The sequence below is a fragment of the Lepisma saccharinum genome, chromosome 10 (assembly GCF_977018435.1).
Source record: "Lepisma saccharinum chromosome 10, izLepSacc3.1, whole genome shotgun sequence".
Taxonomy (NCBI): Eukaryota; Metazoa; Arthropoda; class Insecta; order Zygentoma; family Lepismatidae; genus Lepisma; species Lepisma saccharinum.
In genome coordinates, this window is record NC_139238.1 from 32,532,190 (window position 1) to 32,556,929 (window position 24,740).

General features: G+C 38.0%; 2 protein-coding genes across 2 annotated transcripts in view; both read right to left on the bottom strand.

Moving 5' to 3' along the window:
• Positions 1 to 17,448, bottom strand: part of LOC145994314 (uncharacterized) — an 82,035-nt gene extending 64,587 nt beyond the window's left edge. Inside the window, exons 1-3 of the mRNA XM_083130417.1 lie at positions 17,335 to 17,448; positions 11,124 to 11,216; positions 6,175 to 6,322 (exon numbers count right to left, since the gene is read on the bottom strand). Of these exons, the coding sequence (XP_082986543.1) occupies positions 6,175 to 6,322; positions 11,124 to 11,216; positions 17,335 to 17,407 (314 nt within the window). The 5' untranslated portion in view covers positions 17,408 to 17,448. The remainder of the gene's footprint in view (positions 1 to 6,174; positions 6,323 to 11,123; positions 11,217 to 17,334) is intronic.
• Positions 17,449 to 19,296: 1,848 nt separating this feature from the next.
• LOC145994052 (protein takeout-like) overlaps positions 19,297 to 24,740 on the bottom strand; it is a 76,115-nt gene continuing 70,671 nt past the window's right edge. The window contains exons 7-8 of the mRNA XM_083130136.1: positions 22,950 to 22,969; positions 19,297 to 19,325 (exon numbers count right to left, since the gene is read on the bottom strand). Coding sequence (XP_082986262.1) covers positions 19,297 to 19,325; positions 22,950 to 22,969 — 49 coding nt within the window. The remainder of the gene's footprint in view (positions 19,326 to 22,949; positions 22,970 to 24,740) is intronic.

Sequence of the window (24,740 nt, forward strand, 5' to 3'; positions counted from 1 at the left end):
CTCTCCCTCTCTAATCTCTAATGCTTGTTATGTGGGAGAAAGAGAGGTGGTGGGAAGGAAAAGGTTGGAAAGGTGGAGGGAAGAGATGGATGAATTATAAAGGAGTTCTGATTGTAAATAGTATACAAATTACACAATTTAAAACTATGTAATATTTTCAGTTCTGCTTGATCTCATCTGTTTTAGTCCACATATGTCCCTAATTATTTTATTTTTAAAGTTCCAAATCATGTTCCTCTGTGATAAAGTACTCACTGTTTCACATTCATATACAACAGAAAAAATTGCTGTCTTCCATTTATTAAATCATATTTTTATATATTGATGAGAATAAACGTTTATGAACAAGTAATGTACATTGACTTACGGGTCAATCCATATGAATTCATACAACCTGGTTGCTTGACCATTTTTAAAAAAGTTTATTTTTTGTGGGGTGTGAGCCTCATATATTGACAGTTCAGAACCACTCTTATTTTATTTTTACTATCACCGATTTGAAGATGGCGGGCATTTTTTTATCATGGCGCGCGTCATTTTCTCCATTCGTAAGCAACAGCGGCAACTTTTTTTTCTCTGCTCTGGTAAGTCCTACGACAATGAGACAAAATCTGTGATGTTAAGCACATTATAGGCTACAATTATATTTCTGTGATATTTTCTAAATATTATTCCTTCATAATAAATTTTAAGGTCAAAATTGTGTACTTTAATCGCTCAAAATGACATTTTCGGACATTTTTTTGGGGAGGAAGGCAGTTTGTTTGACCCTTGAATTTTTTTATGCAAGTACCTGTGTACCAATAGAGTATGTCAAAATTATTTAAAGCTTGAGACTTTAATATTTGTTTTTCTACAGGGTCATAAACATGTACTTTTTGTTAAAAAATTCCAAGTTCAGGGTTAAATATCTCTGGTAGGCAGTTGTTTAAAAATCTGAAATTTGTACACAATACAGTACTTCATGATAAGTAACTTCAGTAAAAATTTTGAGTTTGAGATTTAATTGGTTTAAGAGATACAAAACTCGTGAAAAATTCAACATTTTGCATTAAATATGGCATGTCTAATTTCATTTCTTATTAACATTTTGTGTTGAAATTCTGCAAACTGTAATTTGGAATGTCAATGAACAACATCACAATCCTGAAATGGCTCTGCAATAAAGTATATATATGAGGGCGTGCTGAAAAGTAACGCTTCCTATATTTTTATTTTCTTTGTTACCTTGTAAACGCATTTTGGATTTTGAGCAACCATACATTGCACTTACAAGACTTTCCCGCTTCTCCATTGAAGGTTTCAAACTTCTATCGCCAGGGGGTGCTGAACTATTGCGAGGAAAATGTCAGCATGTAACCATGCAATGTCGGTGGAGCACCTGAAGTAGCGTGCAGTGATCGAGTTTTTAAACGAAGAAAATGTGCTACAAATTGACATTCATCTGAGACTGAGGGCACTTTATGGGGATGAATGTGTAGACATCAGTACTGTGCGATCATGGGCTGTTCATGCTCTTAAAGATAACTCCAGCTGAACACGATTCCGATTACCTCCATCAGTTGCAGTTCGCGGCCTTTCATTCCATTCTCTCAAATAGCTGAGATTTCTTTAGCTGGGGTTATCTTTACGAGCATGAATAATATTTAGAAAATTACACAGAAATATAATTGTAGCCTATAATGTGCTTAACATCACAGATTTTGTCTCATTGTCGTAGGACTTACCAGAGCAGAGAAAAAAAAGTTGCCGCTGTTGCTTACGAATGGAGAAAATGACGCGCGCCATGATAAAAAAATGCCCGCCATCTTCAAATCGGTGATAGTAAAAATAAAATAAGAGTGGTTCTGAACTGTCAATATATGAGGCTCACACCCCACAAAAAATAAACTTTTTTAAAAATCGTCAAGCAACCAGGTTGTATGAATTCATATGGATTGACCCTTACTTGACTTAATTCCTTCAGTTCCTATTGGAACATAGAGCATCCACGAAGTGTCTCCATCTCACTCTGTTGCATGCGATCTTCTTCATTTCTTTCCAACTTTTCCCCTGTTGTTTTCCTTCTTCTTCAACAGTACGTCTCCATGAACTTTTGGGTCTTCCCCTTTTTCTAGCACCTTGAGGGTTCCAGTAAAGTGCTTGTTTTTCAATTGTGTTGTCTGCTTTCCTTAGTGTGTGTCCTATCCAGTTCCATTTTCTTCTTTTAATTTGGTTTTTGATCTGGTCTTCTGATGCTCGTATCCAAAGTTCTTGATTTGTGATTACTTCTGGCCAATGTAAATTTAATATTCTCCTGAGACATCTGTTAATAAAAACTTGTAGTCTATTTTTGATTTCAGTTGTGACTTTCCAGGATTCTGCTCCATACACCAATACTGATTTAACATTACTTCTAAAAATCTTTAACTTTGTTTCTGTAGTTATAATCCTACTTTTCCATATTGGGTAAAGTTGTACAAAGGCCCCATTTGCTTTCTTGATGCGTTGTTTTACATCATGTTCTGCTCCTCCATTTGTTGCAACTACACTTCCTAAGTAAGTAAAATTGTCTACATCCTCTAATATTTCATTTTGTAGTTGAATATAATCTTGGATTCTTGCATTTATTCGCATTGTTTTAGTCTTTGATTTATTTAATGTCAGTCCGAATTTTTTAGCTTCTACAACCAGATCTTCCAATTGATTTTTTGCATCTCTATAAGATTCTGACAACAGACACACATCATCGGCAAAATCTAGATCTTCTAATCTATCCATAAGGCCCCATTGCATTCCTCTTCTTTTTCCCTTTACGGTTTCCCTCATTACTGTATCTATTACGAGAAGAAAAATAAGAGGCGACAGAATACATCCCTGCCTCACTCCAGATTCTGTTTCAAAGGGTTCTGTAACATCTCCTTCATGAATAACTTGACTCTTGTATTGTCGATATGACTCCTGGATTATCCTTATTATCTTAAGTGGTATTCCAAACTTCTGTAATATTTGCCACATTTTTTCCCTTGTTATAGAATCAAAGGCTTTCTCAAAATCTACAAAGATGGTATACAATCTAGTATTCCATTCTATACATTGCTCAATGATAATCCTTAATGTACAAATTTGATCTGTGCAGGATCTACTAGAACGAAATCCTGCTTGCTCTCTCCTAATCTTGGCTTCTACTTTATCTTGAATGCGATTTAATATAACCCTAGTTAGTATTTTACTTGGGACCGATAACAGCGTGATTCCTCTCCAGTTATTACAATTTGTCATATCGCCTTTTTTTGGAATGTTTATTATAAGACCCCTTTTCCAATCTTCTGGCATTTTCTCTTTTCCAAAACTGCCGCGAACACTTCATATAATATTTCTGCCATCAAGTTCACATTTACCTTCAAAATCTCTGGTGGAATTTGGTCTATTCCAGCTGCTTTCCCATTCTTTTGTTGCTTAAGTGCTAGTTTGATTTCCTGAATTGAAGGAGGAAGGTCTGAAATTCTCATCTCTGTACGCTCTTCATTTTCTTCAGTTTCTTCAGCCTCACTCTCTATTTCTCTCGTTCTGTCATTTTCTCTGATGTTCCTATTTAATACCTCTTCAAAGTGCTCTTTCCATCTCTTCATTTGTTCTTGTTTATCCGTTAACAGCCTGCCATTCTTATCCTTGACTGGTATATTTTTCTTAAATTGTCGCTTTGATAGTAAGCGTGTTGTTTGATAAAGTTGTTTTAAATCACCCTTACTTGCTGCTTCCTCTGCTACTCTTGCTTGCTGTTCTATCCAATTGCGTTTATCATTTCGAGCACTCTTCTTCACTTTCTATCAAGATCTTTATATTGTCTTTGTAGCGAACTCTTTTGGGTTCTTGTTTTTGCAGTGTTTCATTCTTCCTTCTTCATTTTTCTAGCTTTAATTTTATCCCATGTGTTCGTTGACATCCAGTCTTTCTGATTACTTTCCCTATATCCTAAAATGTTTTCACTTATTTTTATCAAATTAGTTTTGGTCTTCTTCCATTTTCTCTCTATTGTATCCTCTTCTCTTTCTTCTATATCTTCATCTTGCTCCATTTGTAAACCTTCAAACCTGTTCCTAAGTTCCAATACAAATCTATTTCTTGTATCTTTATCATTTAACTTTTTCAAATCAAATTTCTTTCCCATTTTTGAAAACTTTTTACATGCTGCCATTATACGAAGTTTAAAGACTGCAATTACCAAGTGGTGATCACTACCAATATCGGCTCCTCTTTTATTTCTTACATCTAGAAGGGATCTTCTCCATTTACGGGTAATGTACATTAACTAAATTGAATGTTCTATTTGTTTCCTGTTTGTGCTTTTCAATTGCTAATCTTCCTCGTAACTCGTTGGATTTGGAAATTGATTTGAACAGGTTATCAATAAGAAAGTTTAAGTTTAACCTGTGTGTATTGTGTAAAGTATTATGTCACTTCGTTTTGGCTCATAAGCATATAACAGAATCTGTCTCCTTTAGAGTTTTACAAAATTATTATTGCTATTATATTTACACCACTTACATGTGGTAATATTTTCCCAGTGCCAATTGACATATGACGTTTTGTAATAAATTTCAAGGAAAATATCATATTTATGAGTGCTTCATTAATTTATTTTCAGGAAGCATCACCATTTGCTAACAGAAGATTTTGAGAATGGAGCACCTTATCTGGCTGGCACTATTAGTGGAAGGAAAGTTGTCATGGTAGCTGGATGCTAGAAAGTGCAATGTGCCACTTTACAAACATTTATCTGTGCACTTGTTGCCATGTACTATGTTTTTGAATTAGACTACTCCGAAAACTGTGGTACATATGGCAGAAGTCGAGTACATACTATTAGGTCAGAAATAGAGACTGTCGCCTCAAGCCATATATCTTATGTTAGAAGTTCAAGGATTTAAAACAGAATGTGCATTAAGCACCAGTGTATCTGTGTCAAACAATAAATGTTCTGTCTGAGGATCATCTGTATCATTTCTTAGTATGAATCGCACCTAAGTTCTTTTATTGTTCTCTAACAACATTGGTGTGATTGAAAATGGTATTCATATATTTTCTATGTTTATATTAATTTTAGGTTACAGGGTGTTGATTTCTTTTCTGTTTAATGACAATGCTTTTTACTCCTACATCACTTAATTCTTGTTCATAATTGAAAATTTTTGCTCTTTGGATTTTTCTGTAATTGTTAATCTGCATATTCATGGTAAGACATAAACATGCAGATTAAAATGGGAAGGAAAATCAATTTACTTCTTTCTCTCAGCCTAAAAATGATTCCAATCTCTCATTTTGTGCAAATGTTATTTTCAGTATGTTCTGAAAGTGTTATTTTTATGTATTCAATATTCAATTCAATATTTGCACATATAACCATGAACTCACAAGGCCATGCCACTTTGAAACAGAAAAGTGTGTTTATATGAGCAGAAATGTGAACAAGATAAGCCCAATATTTAGTTAAGTGTAGCTTAACATACTAATTCCCTTGCACTAGAGAAATTTACACTAAGCATCCAACCATCTAAAAATTTCCAGTAATAAGGAATTTGTTCATTGTGTGCTAAGAAGTGTTTTCATCATGTTCTAAATGTGTGAAATATACTATAAATGATCAATAATTTCTAGAATGCACTTTGAACACTTGCAGAATATTTAATATTGACAATACTCCTTTCTTTCACTTTTTCAGCAATTTCAACACTTCTGAAGCACATTAAATGTGAAGTGCTTCAAGAAAGTGTTTGTAAAGTGCAATATTTTTTACAGTGGAGAAATGTATTGGAACTTTTCCCTTGCAGGTATGCAACCCCCATGAGTTAGAAAAGGGGAAAAAATGACGCATTTGAACGTATCACACTACACACTAAAAGTGCATCAATTTTTTTGACTCCAACGACACGTATAGGTGCATAAACGAAATATCCACTTTAATGTGTCATTTGACACATTTATTTTGAAGCATTTAGGTGCATCTTTCGGTTTGATGCATTTTAGTGAATCATTTGACACATTTATTTTGATGAATTTAGGTGAATCTTTCGGGTTGATGCATTTTTAATGTGTCATTGGAGTCAAAAAAATGATGCACTTTTGTGTGTCAATTGACACACTTTGAGTTCTGTGTGTATTCTACGATTTGATTGAGCTAAAGATCTCCCTTACTTTATGTACGTAAATTGCAGCCCTTCCATTCCTCGAACTTCGTAATTTTCGACTGCGACGTCAGCTCCTACCAATCCACTGTCTTGCCAAACATCGATTTTGGGGATGTTGAAAGGATTGAGTTTAGGTGTGCGGAATTCCCTCATACCTGGAAGATAAGAATGATTGATTGATTTCTTTTATTTTACTTCGCTTTTTGTGCCACTTTTGGCTAATTTGCCAAGATGGAAATGAGTGATGATGTGGTGAAATTGATGAATGGACACTCACAAAACATCCATGCCCAACGTCCGGCGTTGTAGCGCGATGTGCTAACCACTCCGCCACGGGGGCCGGCGAAGGCAAAAATGCATGCACTGTAAAACGTTGGCTGGAGGAAATGACATACATACAGCCTACACATGTTATTGAAAGTAGTATATAAGTCGGGAAAACGGTTTCGGATTGGCGTCTCGTGGCCTCAAATTTGTCAGGGGGCTTATTTTTTAAAGAATTTAAAATATAATGACAATTCACATGAATTACAAAAAATAGGTATTTTTTTCTTCTAGACTACAAAACTGGACTTACTTTTTTGAAAGAATTTAAAATGTAATGACAAATTACATGAAATACAAAAAACCGGGTATTTATCTTCTTCTAAACTACAAAACTGGACTTATTTTTTAAAGAATTTAAAATACGCGTATAATGACAATTCACATGATTACAAAAGAAACAGGTATTGTTGTGAAACATACCTTTCTACGAACGTTGACTCCTGTTCTTCTGCTCAGCAAATTTTGTTATTACTTTTTCGTTGAAGCCCTCTATGTTTGAAATGTATTCTATCTCTATTGTAAGCAAGTGCCAAGGCATTTGGTCTGTCTTGTCGCATTGCATTTCTTAAGCAGGTTTTAATGCACTTCAATGTGCTGAAACATCCTTCAGATTCAGCTGTTGCCACTGGAGTTATTAAAACTATGTTTCTCATTTTTACTGTTTCTGGAAGGTACCCTCTAAATAATTTTAAATAAAAAATGAATGCAATCTACTGATAGAGTTTATGTTTTTCAACTCTTCACTACAATAAAGAACACGAAGTTCCCCTCTTTAGTTTTCCCTCTCTATGAAGAGATAATAAATCTGGGAAGATGCCTCTGTTTAAAGATTGTTCTCTTTCGTTATGTCCTCGTAGAGCTAGTTCATGTCGACCACAGAATTTTAAGCAATCGATAATTCTATTTAATATATGCCTATTTTTCCGGACAAATCCATTGTATCTTGTAATTGACAGCCTATGTCCTTCATCAATTTGTGTTCGAACATCAACCCTGCCAAACTCACTCAAACATAGCGAATGAAAGCCACCAAAACACTACAGAACAAGACGCGAATTCGAACGCGACGCAACGGAACTAGCCCCGAATCAGCACTCAAATCCATTGCACTCTCCCCTTCTCTCTCTGCTAGCATGTGACCTTCACTGTAGCGTAGGTGGGTGTAGGCCACGCCTTCCTTTGCGACGTTCCCCGGAAAACGATAATTGACATCAATGACGCTAGGAGCGCTTTCATATCCATTGCAACAGACGATGAATTTACGTGGGTAAAAATCGCCTTTTAAAAGACTGTGTGATAGTTATGCGTTATGGTGATTGATAATTACGTGAATACGTCCGTTTTTCTTTAGGGGCTAAGCCCCGGAAGCCCCAAGGGACGAGACGCCACCGAAAACCCAAACTGCTAACTGCAAACCTTCCTTAAAAATGACCCTCGATAACCACTTTTTGTCTTTGAATAAATTTTAAAACGAGGGTTATAAATGGGAACTGGAACCCATATTGATTATGATAATGAAAATACGTAATAATAATATTTCGTAATTATCTGTTTTTAAAAGCTCTTTTTAAAATAACCATAAATTCTAAAAAATAAAGAAACGAAATTTATTTATGTAAGCAATGGAATTTCTAATGTCCTACATTTATATATACAGGGTGGCTCAATAAGTCACTTAACACCCTCAGTACAAGGCCACTGCGGCATGGAATGTGAAAATGGCGATGACCAATCATTGCCTGTCCAAGGGGGAACCACATTGACGCCACCCACACGGTCGGCGGCCATCTTGATGTCCGCCATCTTGAATTCAACTTCAGAATTTTAAAAGGGAAGGGGGTATATATCAAAATGGGCTAGAATTTCACGAGAAATGCAATGGTGAAGGTTTTTTCGACGTATCTTTAACCAGTAAAAAGTTATGACTGAATTCTTGTACCAATTTGCTTCTTTTCGAGGTGTTAGAAAAATGCCTTAAAATTTGTTTAGCGCTTCGGTAATGCATCTAGATCAAAGTGACGTCTATGGAGAGACGTTCGCATGCCATTGCACATTATTTTAATCGGATACATCCATGAAGAGCTGTGTATTATGAATGGTTGTCGCGAACAATTTACAGTGTGACGCTTCCATTGAATTAAAAGTCCTTCACAGTGACAAGGCTAATGTTTATGTTCAGAAGGAAGTTCATAAACAGAATATTCAATGCTTTTTATCTGATAACCCATTTTCGACAGATCAAAGCTGAATGGTTAGTGTTGGTAAGTTAATGGTGTGGCGTGCGTGTGGAACACGATTGGTTAGTCAATTTTCCATCAACGGAACCTTAAATGCTTAGGGCTACTTGGATTTGTTAAATAAACAGTTTTTTTCATCCTTGCTTATGGAAGAAGGTACTTTTTACAGAGTTTTTTCAATAGGGAAGAACATCAGAACACTTATGGGAACGTTATGAACCTGTTTTTGTCCAAAGTTAGTTATCAGATGACAAGGGTCGCATATTCTGTTTATGGACTTCCTTCTGAACATGAACATTAGCCTTGTCACTGTGAAGGACTTTTAATTCAATGGAAGCGTCACACTGTAAATTGTTCACGACAACCATTTATAATGCGCAGGTCTTCATGGATGTATCCGATTAAAATCGTGTGCAATGGCATCGAACTTCTCTCCCTAGACGTCACTTTGATCTCGATGCATTACCGATGCGCTAAACAAATTTTAAGGCATTTTTCTAACACCTCGAAAAGAAGCAAATTGGTACAAGAATTCAGTCATAACGTTTTACTGGTTAAAGATACGTCGAAAAAACCTTCACCATTGCATTTCTCATGAAATTCTAGCCCATTTTGATATATACCCCCTTCCCATTTAAAATTCTGAAGTTGAATTCAAGATGGCGGACATCAAGATGGCCGCCGACCGTGTGGGTGGCGTCAATGTGGTTCCCCCTTGGCCAGGCAATGATTGGTCATCGCCATTTTCACATTCCATGCCGCAGTGGCCTTGTACTGAGGGTGTTAAGTGACTTATTGAGCCACCCTGTATATATATATATATATATATATATATATATATATATATATATATATATATATATATATACAGGGTGTCTACAACGAAATGCCCTATTTTTTGAGGCAGTTTAAAAATAGTAAATCTTTCTAGTTTCAGGTCTAACTTGTCCGTTGGGTGCAGAAGGACTTAAAGTTGCTGCCTAAATATTTCAACGTGTAGCGCGCATTGGTGTTGGTGTAGTTGTCCATCAAAACCAAAATGGCATCAGTGCAGGAGAAGGCACAAACTGTGCTTTGGTACGCGGAGTTTAAATCCATTGTGATGGTGCAAAAGCAGTTTCGTTGTGTTTACAAGAAAGCAGCACCAGACGCCAAGAGGATAAAATCATGGCACAGACAGTTCCTAGACACTGGCAGCATTCTGAAGCGGCATGGAGGGGGTCGGTGTGTCTCCGAAGAACAAGTTGAGAATGTCCGCCAAGCGTTCCAGAGACGTCCATGTAAATCAATTCATCAGTCTTCACGGGAACTTCAGATGCCACGTGCAACTGTTCATAAGGCCCTCAGAAAGTGGTTGCATCTGTATGTATACAAGGTGCAGATTCTGCAGACCATCATCAAGCCTGATGACAAGCAACGACAATATGACTTTGCATGTGACATGCTTAACCGAATCGGCAGGAATCCTGCCTTCTTGTCAAGTGTAATGTTTTCTGATGAGGCCACATTCCATGTCTCTGGTACTGTGAATAAGCATAACGTTAGAATTTGGGCGTCAGAGAATACACACAGTATCAGGGAAAAGGTGCGAGATAGCCCGAAAGTGAACGTTTGGTGTGGCCTCATGTGCGACAAGATCATTGGACCGTTCTTCTTTACTGAGGAGACTGTCACAGGAACAACGTACCTAGACATGCTGGAGTTGTTTTGTTTTCCCCAGGTTGAAAACCTGCAACCAAACCTTTGGTTTCAGCAAGATGGTGCTCCACCTCACTGGTTGCTGGATGTTCGGAAAACTCTGAATGAAACATTTCCAGGATACTGGATTGGACGAGATGGACCAGAGCATTGGCCTCCACATTCTCCGGACATCACACCATTAGATTTTTTTTTCTTTGGGGCTACGTGAAGAACAGGGTGTTCACCACTGCAGTGCGGGACCTTGAAGATCTCCGTACTCGGATTGTGGAAGTGATTGGTACCATACCTCCGGACATGTTGCAGCAGACCTGGATGGAAGTTGAATATAGACTAGACATTCTTCGTGTCACCGCAGGGGCTCGCGTGGAAGTGTTTTGATTTGTTGTTGTAATTTTTTTTTAAACTTAACTTGGCATACAACTTATTTTTGTGAAAAAAAAATAATTAGTTTAATTTCATTTTGTATATGGAGCAAATTGAAAATAGGGCATTTCGGTGTAGACACCCTGTATATATATATATTACGCCAGTGAACGTAGCTATACACCATCCAATTCTACAAGTTCAGCCGCCCCCGAAAAACAATCCTGTGTACGCCACTGATACAACCAGATACACTACCCCGGCTTGATGTTGTTAATATGCAAGAAACAAATCTCAAAATCCCTTCAAACCACTTTCTCAAGCTTACCTTTAAGTACATGGGGAGTCAAGGAACGAACTGCTTCAGTGACACAATCGTTATACTCAGGATCTGTCTGGTTGCACAGGTGGATATAGTCAGCTGGAAAAAAATATTTGAAAATGTTGAATTATAATTGTGTTTAATTTTACTGACAATGGTAACAACATGTGGGATTATGCTACAGAATTTACTATATACATAAGAGAAAATACAATAAATATAGATAATTTGAGAATGACCTTGCGTTCTATCTGCAGAAGTAAGTTACCTAGACTGATTGATTGATTTTATTTATATATTTACTATTTTTGTAGAAGGTGTAAGACCCACAATAAGAACAAAGTAATTTTGATTGGCGAATTAAAAGTCTAATCGTCTTGACTATTAAAATATTGTGGAGATGAAGATATTTAGAAGACAGTCAAATACAGCTAAATAATAAAACTAATATGATTTTGATAAATACTAACCCTGCAAGTGGGATAAAAAATAAGACAGAATAATTACCAGACAATATTCGTTACAATTCGACTGGTTTCAGGGTTGTCCCAAGATAATTTCCATGGGGTGGGCAGAGAGAAAGAGAGGTGGGGGATGCTAGGAATAAAGAGATGCGCTTCCTGTTCAAGCACGTCAGAAAAATGTATCTATCATAACTACATTTGGATTTATGAGGTTAACCATTTGATTTATGACATATCGTATTATTTAATTATTATTCTTAATCTTCTTTTACTAATGGGCTTGTTTATAAATATCGTAACACACTGTTGGAATTTTCTGTTTCCCAAAGGAGTACGTTTTTAAAAATGTTCAGTAAGAAATAAGTTTTTCAAAATTAGAAATAACCTACCTCCGTGGCAGAGTGGTTAGCACATCACGCTACGACGCCAGAGGTCCCTGGTTCGAATTGCAGCCTCGGCATGAGTATTTTTTTGTAAGTGTCCCTTATCAATTTAATCATATCATCACTCATCCTGTCCTTCGCGATTAGCCAAAAGTGGCGTAAGTGCAAAGTAAAATGAACCAAACCAAACAATCGATGAAAATAAGACATGGAAACTACGAATCTTTAAATATAACCTATATTATTTTAATGAGTTTTTGTTTTCTCATTTCAAAATTTGGAGGATGTAAATATCACAAACCATGGCATAAGTAGAAAATATCAAAGGAAAAACATAAAATGCCGGTAATTTGCAGTAGAAGCGGGCGTAGAAAAATTACAATCCTGCCTAGGGCCCCAAAATATCCAACTACGGGGTTGTGTCTTACATACACACACACACACAGAGAGAGAGGGGGGGAGTTGATAAAGTTGTCGCCGTGTAGTTCGGAAATCTCGTGTTGGATCTCCGAAAGGACACACTGCTCACTGGTTTGAATCCCACTCTAAACTGTAGGTCCAGATCAGATTAGCCTAGCTGTGCACAAAGTGAACTTAAACAAACACGTGCTCGCTGTAGGATAAATAGAGATGCAGAGAAACACAGAGAATGAATGAAAGATGGAAATAAATTTAAAGAGATGTAAGCAGACAGGGAAACAGAGGGTGAAAGAAAAAAGGAAATATACAGAGAGGATTGAAGACATACGGTAAGATAGTACGGGGCCAAGAAATAGATAAACATAGAGGAAATACAAGAAATAGAAAAATGTATGAAGACAGAAGATGGATGAGAGAAACAAAGAGAGAAAACAAAAAAGAGAATAGATAAAACGTAGGAAGAGAAAATAAGAAAGATTTTATGAGTGTGACAGAAGGAGACAGAGAGAGGGAAAATATTCGTATCCATGGATACGGAAGCAGACTCCACCTGAAAATACTTGTCCACTCATGATCCAGCGGCGTATTGGCTTAGCCAGTTGGCCCTTTGAAAGGCATGTGAGACCCTAACATAAATGCACAATTATTATTGGTCATGAGCAAGCGCATAATCCTTGCTGCAGAGTGTCATTGTCACAGTAGGCTAACACTTAATTAATTTAGCTTGTAAGTTGTAATTACTTTAGTTTTTTTTACCTCAATGTAACTTACTTTATTTTCGAAAATATATTGTTATTCGCAAATTCTTATCGCTTTTTATTACTTGATTTGTTGTTGATTTATTGTTTTAAGTCCACTTTATTCACAGTATGGCTAATCGGGACTGGACCTACAGTTTAAAGTGGGATCCCAACCACTATGTGTGGGCCTCCCCGATGGCGCAGTGGTAGCGTCTTCTCCTTGTAATCAAGGGGTCCCGGGTTCGATACCCGGTGGAGGCACAAGTGGTTCGGATTCCACTTTAAACTGTAGGTCCAGTCCCGATTAGCCTTACTGTGCATAAAGTGGACTTAAAACAACAATTCAATCAATCAACCAACCACTATGTGCGTCCACTGGGAATCGAACCCGGGACCCCTTGATTACAATTACGACGATGCTACCACTGCGCCATCGGGAAGCCTACTATTTCAATATACTTTACAACATATAAAATTCTCATCCATTAAAAGTACTATTTGAAACTTCCTTTCTTCTAAACTATGGTTGACTAAAGCAGTTTGGTTATCACTTTATTATATTTCGTTGTTGATACTTAACGTCGCTTTTCTTCCACTTTTAGTTAATCGCGACGATAAAAGTGAATGATGATAAGATGGAATTGATGATGAAATCTCACAGTGCAGGCCTGGACTCGTACCAAAGAAACGTTGGTTGTGAGATGCTAACTAAATTTCGCAACAGTTAAACATGTCCGCCTTGAACTTTCTTTCGTATGTATTGAATACTGTCCAGTTAAAGAAGCCCCAAAATATTATGTCCACGCGGAAAGTAGATGGTAAATGCCCCTTTGTTCTACCGAGAAGTACACCTTTGCTACGAACGCGTCCAAATGAAGTTTCCTGTAGACTTACACACTCACACACACACAGATACATAAACATAGGCACGCACGCACAGGATAATTTGTGTATTCACACTGGGTTAGCTCGATCACTTCAGACTCAGGAATCGAATCCGAGCCCCCTTGTTACGAAACAGTTGATCGACTGGCTACAACAGGGCTCTGAGCGGACAAGGAGCTGTCACGCAAAGTGGTTCCTAAAGCCGTATATTACATAGGGCTTTTCATTTTAGTAACGTTACGTCAATACACGTATTACGTACGATCTGGGGTTCGTCCACAATTTTCCGACTGGGTTTGTAAGTTCGTGTTAGGGGGTATAAGGGAAAATTTACCACAATTAATTGGATATTTGTAAAATATTTCAGGAAGAATGTAAGGGAAAATTGGACGATGTTAAAAGGATGTTGGAGGTGAGTGTTTAACTCATTGAAACTCTTATTTCGGTTATTTACTTTCCACCTCTTGGGTTAATCGCGACGACGAGAAGAAATAATGAAGTGATGAAATGCATTACGGGCCGAACATAGGTTTGATTGATTCACTTGCTTTATTTTACTTCGCTTTTTGTGCTAATTTGCGAAGATGGAAATGAGTGATGATATGTTTATATGAATGGACATTCACAAATATCCATGCCCAGGCCAGGATTTGAACCCGGGACCGCTTTCGTCGTAGCGCGATGTTCTAACCACTCCGCCACGGGGCCGGCGCCGAAAATAGGGTTCGAACCTTGGATCTCTGTCTTCGTAGCACGTAGCTCACAACGCCGTAATGGGATCACGATTGATTCCTGCTAGCCGCTACACTTCAGGACGGGGAAACAGCTTGGAAGCTATTCAAATGCCTCCACGATGGCGTAATGGTAACGTCAACATCTTGCAATCGAATCGCGTTCGATATGCGATGAGGCGCATAGTGGTTCGGTCAAGCATTAAACTGTAGGTCCAATCTCAAGCAGGTGCATAAGGTGGACTTCAAAAAAGCTCACAAAGCTCAAAAGTTACTTAAAATTCTTCACTATGGTGTACTGAAATTCTCGCTAGATCGACAAGGGACAAAGGAACACACAACCGCCTGAGCCTCGGTAGAGTGCAATGGTGTTGTTCCCAGGACGCACATACTGCGTGGAGGAGAGAGAGGTTGACGCCCTGGACATACCGAACAGGTTGTCGCCTGTACCCAACGACCTGGATGAAAACAAGTTACGTAGCATGTCTCCAAGGAAGTCACCAGGGGCGTGGAGGAAGTGGAGGGACTTAGCTAGTCAGTCAACAACCGCTGGAAATTGGTACCGTTAATTTCAAATGAGAAAAAACAGAGCTTTGACAGTTCAATTAAATGGCAGCAGATTAACGAAAGGAAACAGAAAAATATCGTAAATTTTAGTGCAAAATGCAGGGATCGGGTGAAAACTTCACGCTCTTATATTCAGCACTTCATCGTAGTAATAAATTGCATGAAAGTTCCAATAATGGAATTATGTGAGAAGTTCAACACAGTCTTCATTGTTTATACTCTTAACTTTCGTATTATTTTTTGAGCGACGCTTCTGAAACTTTTGGCTAATCGCGGCGATGAGGATGAGCGATAATGAGATGAAACTGATGAAGGAACACTTACAGAGAACATCCATGTCCAGGCCGGGATTCGAAAACGAGAAATCCAAAGTCCATTAACCTTCAAACATGTGCCTTGAACAATGTATTGTATATAAAAGCTAACAGCAAAGTACAACAGAAAGACTAGGCATTTCATTCTATTAAAGTTGGGAAATGTACCATCACCGGCAATAAAAAAGGGACATACCTAGATCCTGAAATTCTCTCCTCCTGCAAAGCGGTATGCGTGTTGCCTAACTATAAGGCGCAATGAGTGGATTTTGAATTCTCAATGGCAACTTCTAAAACCACCGTAAAGTCAGGCAACACACATGACGGCTTGCAGGGAGGAGAGAATTTCAGGATCTAGGTGTTCTATTTTAATTGCTGGTGACTGTACATTAGGGTGGAACGGAAAAAAAATTATTTTAACAAAAATTCTAATAGTGCGGAAAATTTGCCTTTTGATGCATAAACAACAAAAATAAAATTTGATGGTAATCGGAGCATGTCTTGAGGTGCCGCAAGTACGATAAAGTTTCATAAATTTGATTTTTTTTGCTCTATTTTAACCTTGTCTCTAGTTTCTTATTTGCGCTATAGAAGCACAAACCAAAATTTTCGTACTTTTTATGCCTTTTTATTAATAGAACAAACGTTTTTTGGGGGGTTTTAAATTTAATAGTTTAATAATTATTTTTTTATCCTCACCTTAAATATAAAACCCCAAAAAAACGTTTGTCCTATTAATAAAAAGGCATAAAAAGTACGAACATTTTGATTTGTGCTTCTATAGCGCAAATAAGAAACTAGAGAAAAGGTTGAAATAGAGCAAAAAAATTAAAATTTATGAAACTTTATCGTACTTGCGGTACCTCAAGACATGCTCCGATTACCATCAAATTTTATTTTTGTAGTTTTTACATCAAAAGGCAACTTTTCCGCATTATTAGAATTTTTGTTAAAAAAAATAATTCGTTCCACCCTACTGTACATATATAAGAGAAAGAGGAGTATGAGATATCAACTCATCCGGTTTACCGAGTATCCCCAATAGTATAGTATTAATAATAATAATAGAGTTGACAATAAAAATATTACTTCAATAACATTAGCCTTCAAGGAGCTGTTGTGACAAGGATTTTAGTAGTGCTTTAGTTTCTGCAATATTGTTTTTACTATTTAATTTTGTAGTCACGGTGGTAAGGCGTCTGACTGTCATGCAGGAATCCCGGGTTCGATCCTCAAGGTGGGTGATTTCAGGTGAGGATTCTTCAATATGTCTGCATAAGCTCTGGAGTTAACTCTAACCAACCTCTCCTAAAATGTGTGCCTGATGGTAACTCTCCTGGAGCGTGGTGTTGATCACTATCTCCAGTGAACATTCATGGTTTGTTGTACTGTGTAGGTGAAGGCTTAAGCACCCCATCTCCCTACTACAAATGAATCTGGCGACTCCAATGCTTGTCTCTATATTGGTTTGGTTTATTTTACTTCGCTTTCCTGCTACTTTTGACCAATCGCGAACATGTGGATGAGTGATGATATTGATGAAGGGACACTCACAATGAACACCCCTGCCCAGGTCGGGATTCGAACCCGGGACCTCCAGCGTCGTAGCACGATGTGCCAACAACTCCGCCACGGCCGTTGCTTATTTGTCGAGTCCTGAACACTTTCAATAATCGGTTATCATTGAACAGACCGTCAATTGTTTGTACTTACGGGTTCTAAACTTCTTGGAGTCAATCGTGGAGAGGTGAAAGACAAGAATGGACAGGAGGAACCAAGAATCCATGGCTTCTGTTCTGGTCGTCTCGAACACACTAGTTCAGATCTCTTCCGTGTTCTTTCTAGAGACAGGTCAAGCAACTAAAATGCCATTCCGTTGAGTTTTAGCTTTTTTTTCTCTCTTTTTTTGTTGTCGTCGTCGTCTTATAGGTGGGTTTCACGTACGTCACATCATCGAGCAGCCAGGATCGAGGCCGGTTCTTGTAAACATACGGAATTCAAGCGGACGGGCGGGAGATTTCAACATTGATTCCGATGGTACTGTGCAGTTTTCCGTTGTTTAACAGAAACTCACTTTAGCCTTGAATTTTCCGAGAAAGAACAGAAGGTGCGCTTCAGGGCACGGGACGCGATAATTGTTGATCAGAAGACAACACGCCGCGTCTGGTTGACGAAAGTAAATCGTGCCAACATTAATGAACAAAGCGAACAATACAGAGTATGCAGTGAACATTTCCTCTTAGGCAAGTTCATATCCCACCTTTCTCTGTGATTTTTAGTACAGATGGATCGAACTGGTATGTTTAATCATACTTACAATAGTGTTTCCTTGTTTTTGGATAGAAAGGTACTGATACTTCCGATAAGTTTGACGTTAAAATGACAATCTTCAAAGCTTAATTCATCTTGATAATTGTACGTTGGTACTTGATTATTTATTATATTTCGTTCGTTAACAGAAACTATTATTAATTGTTATTCGATCCACGAGAAACCTACTGGTAGTACGTTTTGTGTACTGTCAGAAAAAAACACTGCTATCAAAGTTTCCCAAATTGATTGGTTGGTTTGGTATAGTTTCCTTCGCTTTTATACCAGTTTTGGCTAATCGTGAAGACGAGGCAGAGTGATGATATGTTGAAACTGATAAAGCGAAACTCACAAAGAACACCCATGCTCAGGCTGGGATTCGAACCCGAGACCTCTGGCATCGTAGCGAGCTGTGTTGACACTCTTCCACGGAGGCCGGTATATCCAAAATTGTTAAAGCAAGGAGTCAAATTACTGCTTTCGAACACCTCAACATTTTAAATTACAGCGCTTCAACAAACCTTAAAAGGAAACAGAGATGGTATTGACGGAGCATTGGAATTTACAGTTAATCTTTACTGGATGTAAATGTTTCAAGCAGAATCCTAACCACTAATAAATACTAAAACAAATTGATTCCAGGTAGCTGGGTCAAGTAAATTAACACACGTGAACTAGAGTTGGGCAAAGATTTATGTCCCTTTTCATTTCGTTATCGTCCAGTTCATATGGATCTACACCGCAAAACTTCGGTTTTTCTCCATATCTTTTTCTGTCGACTGCGCAAAGAGTTTGAACGTATGGAAAATTACAGCTATTTCCAGATGGCACGACATTGTCATTAATTTTATGCAATGTTATCGACATTTTACACAGTACTAACAAACGTACAGTTGGCGCAGGTGTAAAGAACGCTACGTGGAGGATACTTCCTTGGAAATGACAAACAACTTGGCCGCGAACATGGCGGCAGTGCGAATCCTGACGTCACATGAAACCCATCTATTTTTTATCACCAGTTGCGAAAAACATAGAAAAAATCTATGAAGTCAAAGCATGCAATATTTTTGCAATGAGGAATGAGCCTTAGGAGAATTTCTCAACATAGAGGTGAGCATACCCTCCAGGGTACCTCTTGAGAAATACATTATTTTTGTTGTTGTTGTTACTATTTGGATCGCTTTTCCGATGACGGAGGTAAAGGTAAAGTTCACCGTGACATGAGAGTACATATGCAGTTGTGGAGGTAGAGCTCCACACGTTCACACCATCGACCATTTTGCTTGAGGCTTGGAGAACCCCAGAGCCAATTCCCTACAGAGATCACACATCCTGGGAATCGAACCTGGGACTCCCACATGACAGTCAGATGTCTATCGACTGGACCACCTCTGCTGGAAAATGAAATAGTACAAATAGTAATAGTGAAAATACAGTTGCATAAACTACTAAACTCCATGTCACAACAGCCTCTAGCACTCTAATATAATATAATAGTAATATAATATCCCGTGGCGGAACAGCCTGTTAGGACCACGACCTACCTACCGACTGCAGGCCTCACTCTCACCAGAGATGGGAGATCTTCCAACCTGTTACGGGGTGACGTGTGGTCAGCACGACGAAACCACAGTCGTTGTGGTAGATTTTTTGATACGGCTCGTTTATTTTGAATATGTATATGATTCATTTGTTTGTTTATTTTTACATTAATCTGTTCTTATTGGTTTGTGTTATCAAATAATGTTTTTGAATTTATGTGTGATTAAAAGTGATAACGGAAGTGGAAGTCATTTCCGGTTTCTAGACATTTGTATAATGCCAGGTTGCCCGGACAACAGTGTGTGAAAAAGACTGGAAGTAGTTGGATTTCGCGTATAGTGACTGAAAATTTGTGAAAGACACTGTTATAAAAGTCAACCGCAGTTCATTGTATTGTGTTTATATAAGTAAGTATAGTGGAATTAGAATGCAGTGAACGAATAAAGTGAAATGGCTTCAATAAACGTTGTAAAACGGTAAGAAGCTAGTTTTTTCCTAATTGCGCGTCCTGAGAATGCTCAGTGTAACAATAACTAACATTAAGGAGGGTCTCATAACTCTGCCGCACAAGGAGATAGGGTAACTAGCGTGACATAGTAATCCAGTGACGCTCACCAAAGGGAACGTCACAACACTACTCATTCTTAGCTCCCCAATTTCCTCATGATGATTGGTGGTCCCCTGTCGCATCACAGGCCGAAATCTCAGGAGGAAAGTTGCTGCGATTCCCCGAGGATACTCGAACCGCAAGCGTCACGTAGCCGGGGGGTTAGAGCTTGCGCCTTAGATCACACAACCACGGTGCGGGACAGAATATACTTAATATTATTAAATCGCTATTTTAATTACCATTTTGCTTGCGAAGTGAGTATCCATGTGGGTTGCGATTCTTGAATTTCTGTCTCCACACGCCACTCTTTACATTAAATGTCCTTGTCTTCGACACCGGAATGTACGAGTACAACCTTGGTGACAATGAAGTTCGACCAGAAAGGAATACGTGATTAAATGCACAGAGGCATAGGCGGTGGAATGGGTGACCCGCAGAAATGACGCAGGTGTGTAAGAGGAGACGTGTGAGCAGGCAAGAATCGTGATCCCAGCATGTTGCACCCAAGGTCACGTAAAGAACGAAAACGGGGAACAATACACGTGACATTGAACTTCGACCAGGCACCAGACCCATACGGTAAATTCCAGATAGTGGCGCATTCGACGGAAGCATGACGTCACGGACACGATAAGGGAGTCCGCCGTATATAAGCGCGTGCCGTGCACCGAGGAACCGCAGTGCATCATCACCATGGCCAGGGGCAAACCTATTGACAACACCGTGAGGAGAAGAGTGGTGGAGTTGCAACGGGATGGACTCAGTGAACGGGAAATAGGGCGCCAACTGAACTTACCCAAGTCAACCGTCCACTGCGTCTCATCTTTCAACACGAAGATGCCAGGTCTCATACAGCGCGGCTGACAAGAGAATGGTCGACTCGCCATCACGTGCGAACTCTGCCATGGCCACCATCGAGTCCCGACCTCTCGCCCATTGAGAATGTGTGGCGTGTTCTTAAGCGACGTGTGCAACAGAGGGGACCCACGACAGTGACTGCTCTTATCGCCTGCCTGCAGGAGGAATGGCACCGCATCGATGTGGAATACCTTGAACGACTCGTCCGCAGCATGCTCCGACGCATTGCCACAGTTATTCGCCGACGGGGCGGCGTCACACCATGGTAAACAGGATCCCCTCTAACAGTGGTCGAACTTCAATGTCACGTGTAGATGGAAGAAAATGTTTTATTTTGTATGGACACCATACATTGCTGCGTTGCAGCGGAAAATCATCATCTGTAGGCGATCGTCCTAACGGTCGTGTAAACCCATTGTCGTATTTTTATTGTAGAGAATTAAGGTATATTTATTTCTTTTATGATGTTAAATTTTGACATTTACCCTCACGACGAAAATAGTAGAATATTGAATATTTACACTAAAATTTTAATTCAGGAAGTCACTATGGCCATAACAAAAATTCCTACTATAGCACAAAGAAAGAGTTGAAAACCGTTAGAAACTTCCTGGCGGAAAAAATTAAACATTGTATTTCTTCGAAAAATATTATCCGGAATATTTGTCAGCTACAGTAAAACTCGTTACAGTATTTGTATGAACTTTTGTATGTAAAAATCAATGGATTAAATCAAAATCCCGCATGTTAGGTCAACCGTAAACTTTACTCAAAATTAATCAACCAGATAATGCAGTTATTCTGTGTAGCTATACAATCTCAATACAAAAACTTAATTTCTATAACATCTCAGCAAATATGCAAGAAATTGTTGCAAGAGCAATGTTACATTTATGTGATTAAGGAATAAAGACTAAACCTAAATCACTTGTCACATTGTAATTTCGACCCTTTTGACTTTATTGAACGAAATATAATAAACAAATTGAATCTTTTCATTGTCGTTAGTAGGATGTGTGACAGATTGTAAACATTTTTATTGAAAAAAAAAAACAGATTAATATTTCGATTCATTTGAAAAATAAACAATTGGAATATTTCCTTACACTGTGTTTACACTCTGTTAATAAAATCGTGAAGAATGTTAGTGAATTATGAAACATTAACACTGATTTAATAATCAAAATTACGAACATCGAAGCTTCACAAAGACAAAATATAGAATAACAGTTCACATGAAACAATTTTATAAAATGTATTACACTTGTAGTTCATATTAACATAGCTAGGTAATAAAATGCTTTCTGCGTGAAAACATTTGTGTTTGAAACATAAGTAATATAATCTTGGATAATTTTACACACGAATATTTCATCAAAGTTCTTGTTACACATCGTACCCTTGTATTTGAATTCATAACATATTCGTATCTTCCCTTAGCCTTCGATTAGCCTAAAGAAGCATAAAAGCGGAGTAAAATACGAACGTAAATGTCCACATGTATCAATTTGGCCCAGTAGTATAGCTTTCTTTCGTTAAGCATACTTTGAAACTGAAAATTTGTGTAAATTATACGAATATTTTATCGAATGCTTGCATAACAGTTACACTAACAAACTGCTTTGGTAGACATGACCGTAATATTTTAAACGTTGACTAAATCTTGAAACAAATTATTTTGCAATCATAAGAAACAACGCATCTTAACGTTGTAATTCAGATTTAGATAATTATTTAACGTTGTAATTCAGATTTAGATAAATTATTTGATATTTCTAAAAAACGTGTTGACTAGAGATTAAAATTGACCAAATCTAAGAGTATACTCGCATTAGATTCCTATTCTGAACACATGAAATCTTTACATCATGAACTATTTCTGTTATTTATTTATGAGTATGAAACCTTTGTTACTTAACTTGCATTTTTTCGTAGTAATCACATGGAATTGCCCTACACCTTTCTTATTTTCAGCAACATCTTGAAGAAATGTGAACTTTACTCTTACCTTTTTCATCATAATTGTCCCTGCAATTAAGCACACAACACTTATACAACATACCTTTTGTACATTTAAGCATATTTACACGTCATGTAAACACGAATACAGTTCATAAATATTCATTACAATTCCACATTCACTAAAAAGGTCCAACATTGATTCCCAAGAAGCAAATCAAACATGGCGGCCATCTCGTCTCCAGTTGCTGACGCTTAGTCACGTGACCAGAGCAAGCCATCAGGCTTTCAGATAGAGAAGGTAATGGTTCACATCCCACTTTAAACTCTAGGCCCATTCGCGATTAGACTATCTGTGCATAAAGTAGACTTAAAAATAAAAGAATCTCAAACGATAGACACGTTTATTTAATAATAATAATAACTATTATTATTATTTTATTTAGCAGGCGAGGTTCAGGTTCTACCACCGAACCCTTATTATGATCTATATAGGAAAATATAAGTATATATAATATAATTCATGAATACAGATAGAATGAATGATTAAAACTAAATAGAAATAACGAATTTCACATGTACCTACAATTACAAATATACTCATTATAATAATAGTAGTCATAAAATAATACAAATTTGAAAGAACAAAAAAATAAAAATAGAAAATATATATTTTTTTTAAAATAAAGATACAAATGTAAAAAAATATGAGTAGATAAAAACTGAGGGGGAAATGTGAAAGTTAACATAAGGTTGGTTGCCTTTAAGTAAAAAAAAATACATATGTAAATACAGCGATTAAGTAAATTATATCAGTACATACTACAGCGCCTTGAATAACGTAGTGTGGAAAACGACCCAAGAAACTAGTTCCCCAGACGGATGACAAACATAGATGGCAGTGCGATCGAACCAGGTGCTAATTTTGTTATGAAAGTAATGCGGCTTAGTTAGTTTTTGGAATATATTGTGTAGATTTGTTTGTCTAGAAAGGCGGTAAGTGAATTGATGGAAACAGTTATATTTGTGGAGTGATTTGCAGTCACGAAATGTCATTAATTTGGAAAGAAAAGTAAAATAAAATTAACAAATAAATAGCATGCGTAACACAAGAAGATACATCGCAAAGTGATTCCGGACGTCAGGTGTTGGATTGTGTACTAGAGTTTTAATTTTCTATGTTATTAGAATATAAATAGTATCCTGAGAGATAATTCATACCGAGGCGACAAACCACAAGTGTCGCTTGGAAGCGAGCAGTCCGTAATCAATGCAGCCTTTCGAACCGTAGGGACACAAGCTCTGACTGCACCGTTTCCTCAAGGAGATTTTACACCAAAGCGACACGCGACAAACGATACGAGGATTTCACACCAAAGCGACACGGGTCCTTCGGTCCAAGGCAACTTTCATACCAAAGCGACACATGTTGCTTGGAAACGAGCCAAGTGTCGCGTGCACCTTGTCGCTTTGGTGCGCAGTCTCCCTAAAGCAAGACACTCATTGCATCGCGCATGCGCGACAAACAAACCACGGCAACATGTTGCAAGCTATTGAGGAAATGGTCCAGTTTGAGCGACGCACAAGCGACAAAGCGACACGTGTGGCTTATCGTGTCGCCTAGATCTGTTGTTGTAATGTGCGGTTTGTCGTGTCGCCTATCTGTTGCTCGCACAATTAGGAGCGAACGCTTGCCAATAGACTGAAGGCACCATGTCGCTTGTCACTTAGTTGAGAACTCCCCCTGTAGCGCGTCGCTTCGGTCTCAGCACCCTTCCTTTAAGGAGCTTTCCGACCGAAGTAACAAGTAGCACGCGAATACGCCATATGAACGTGTCGT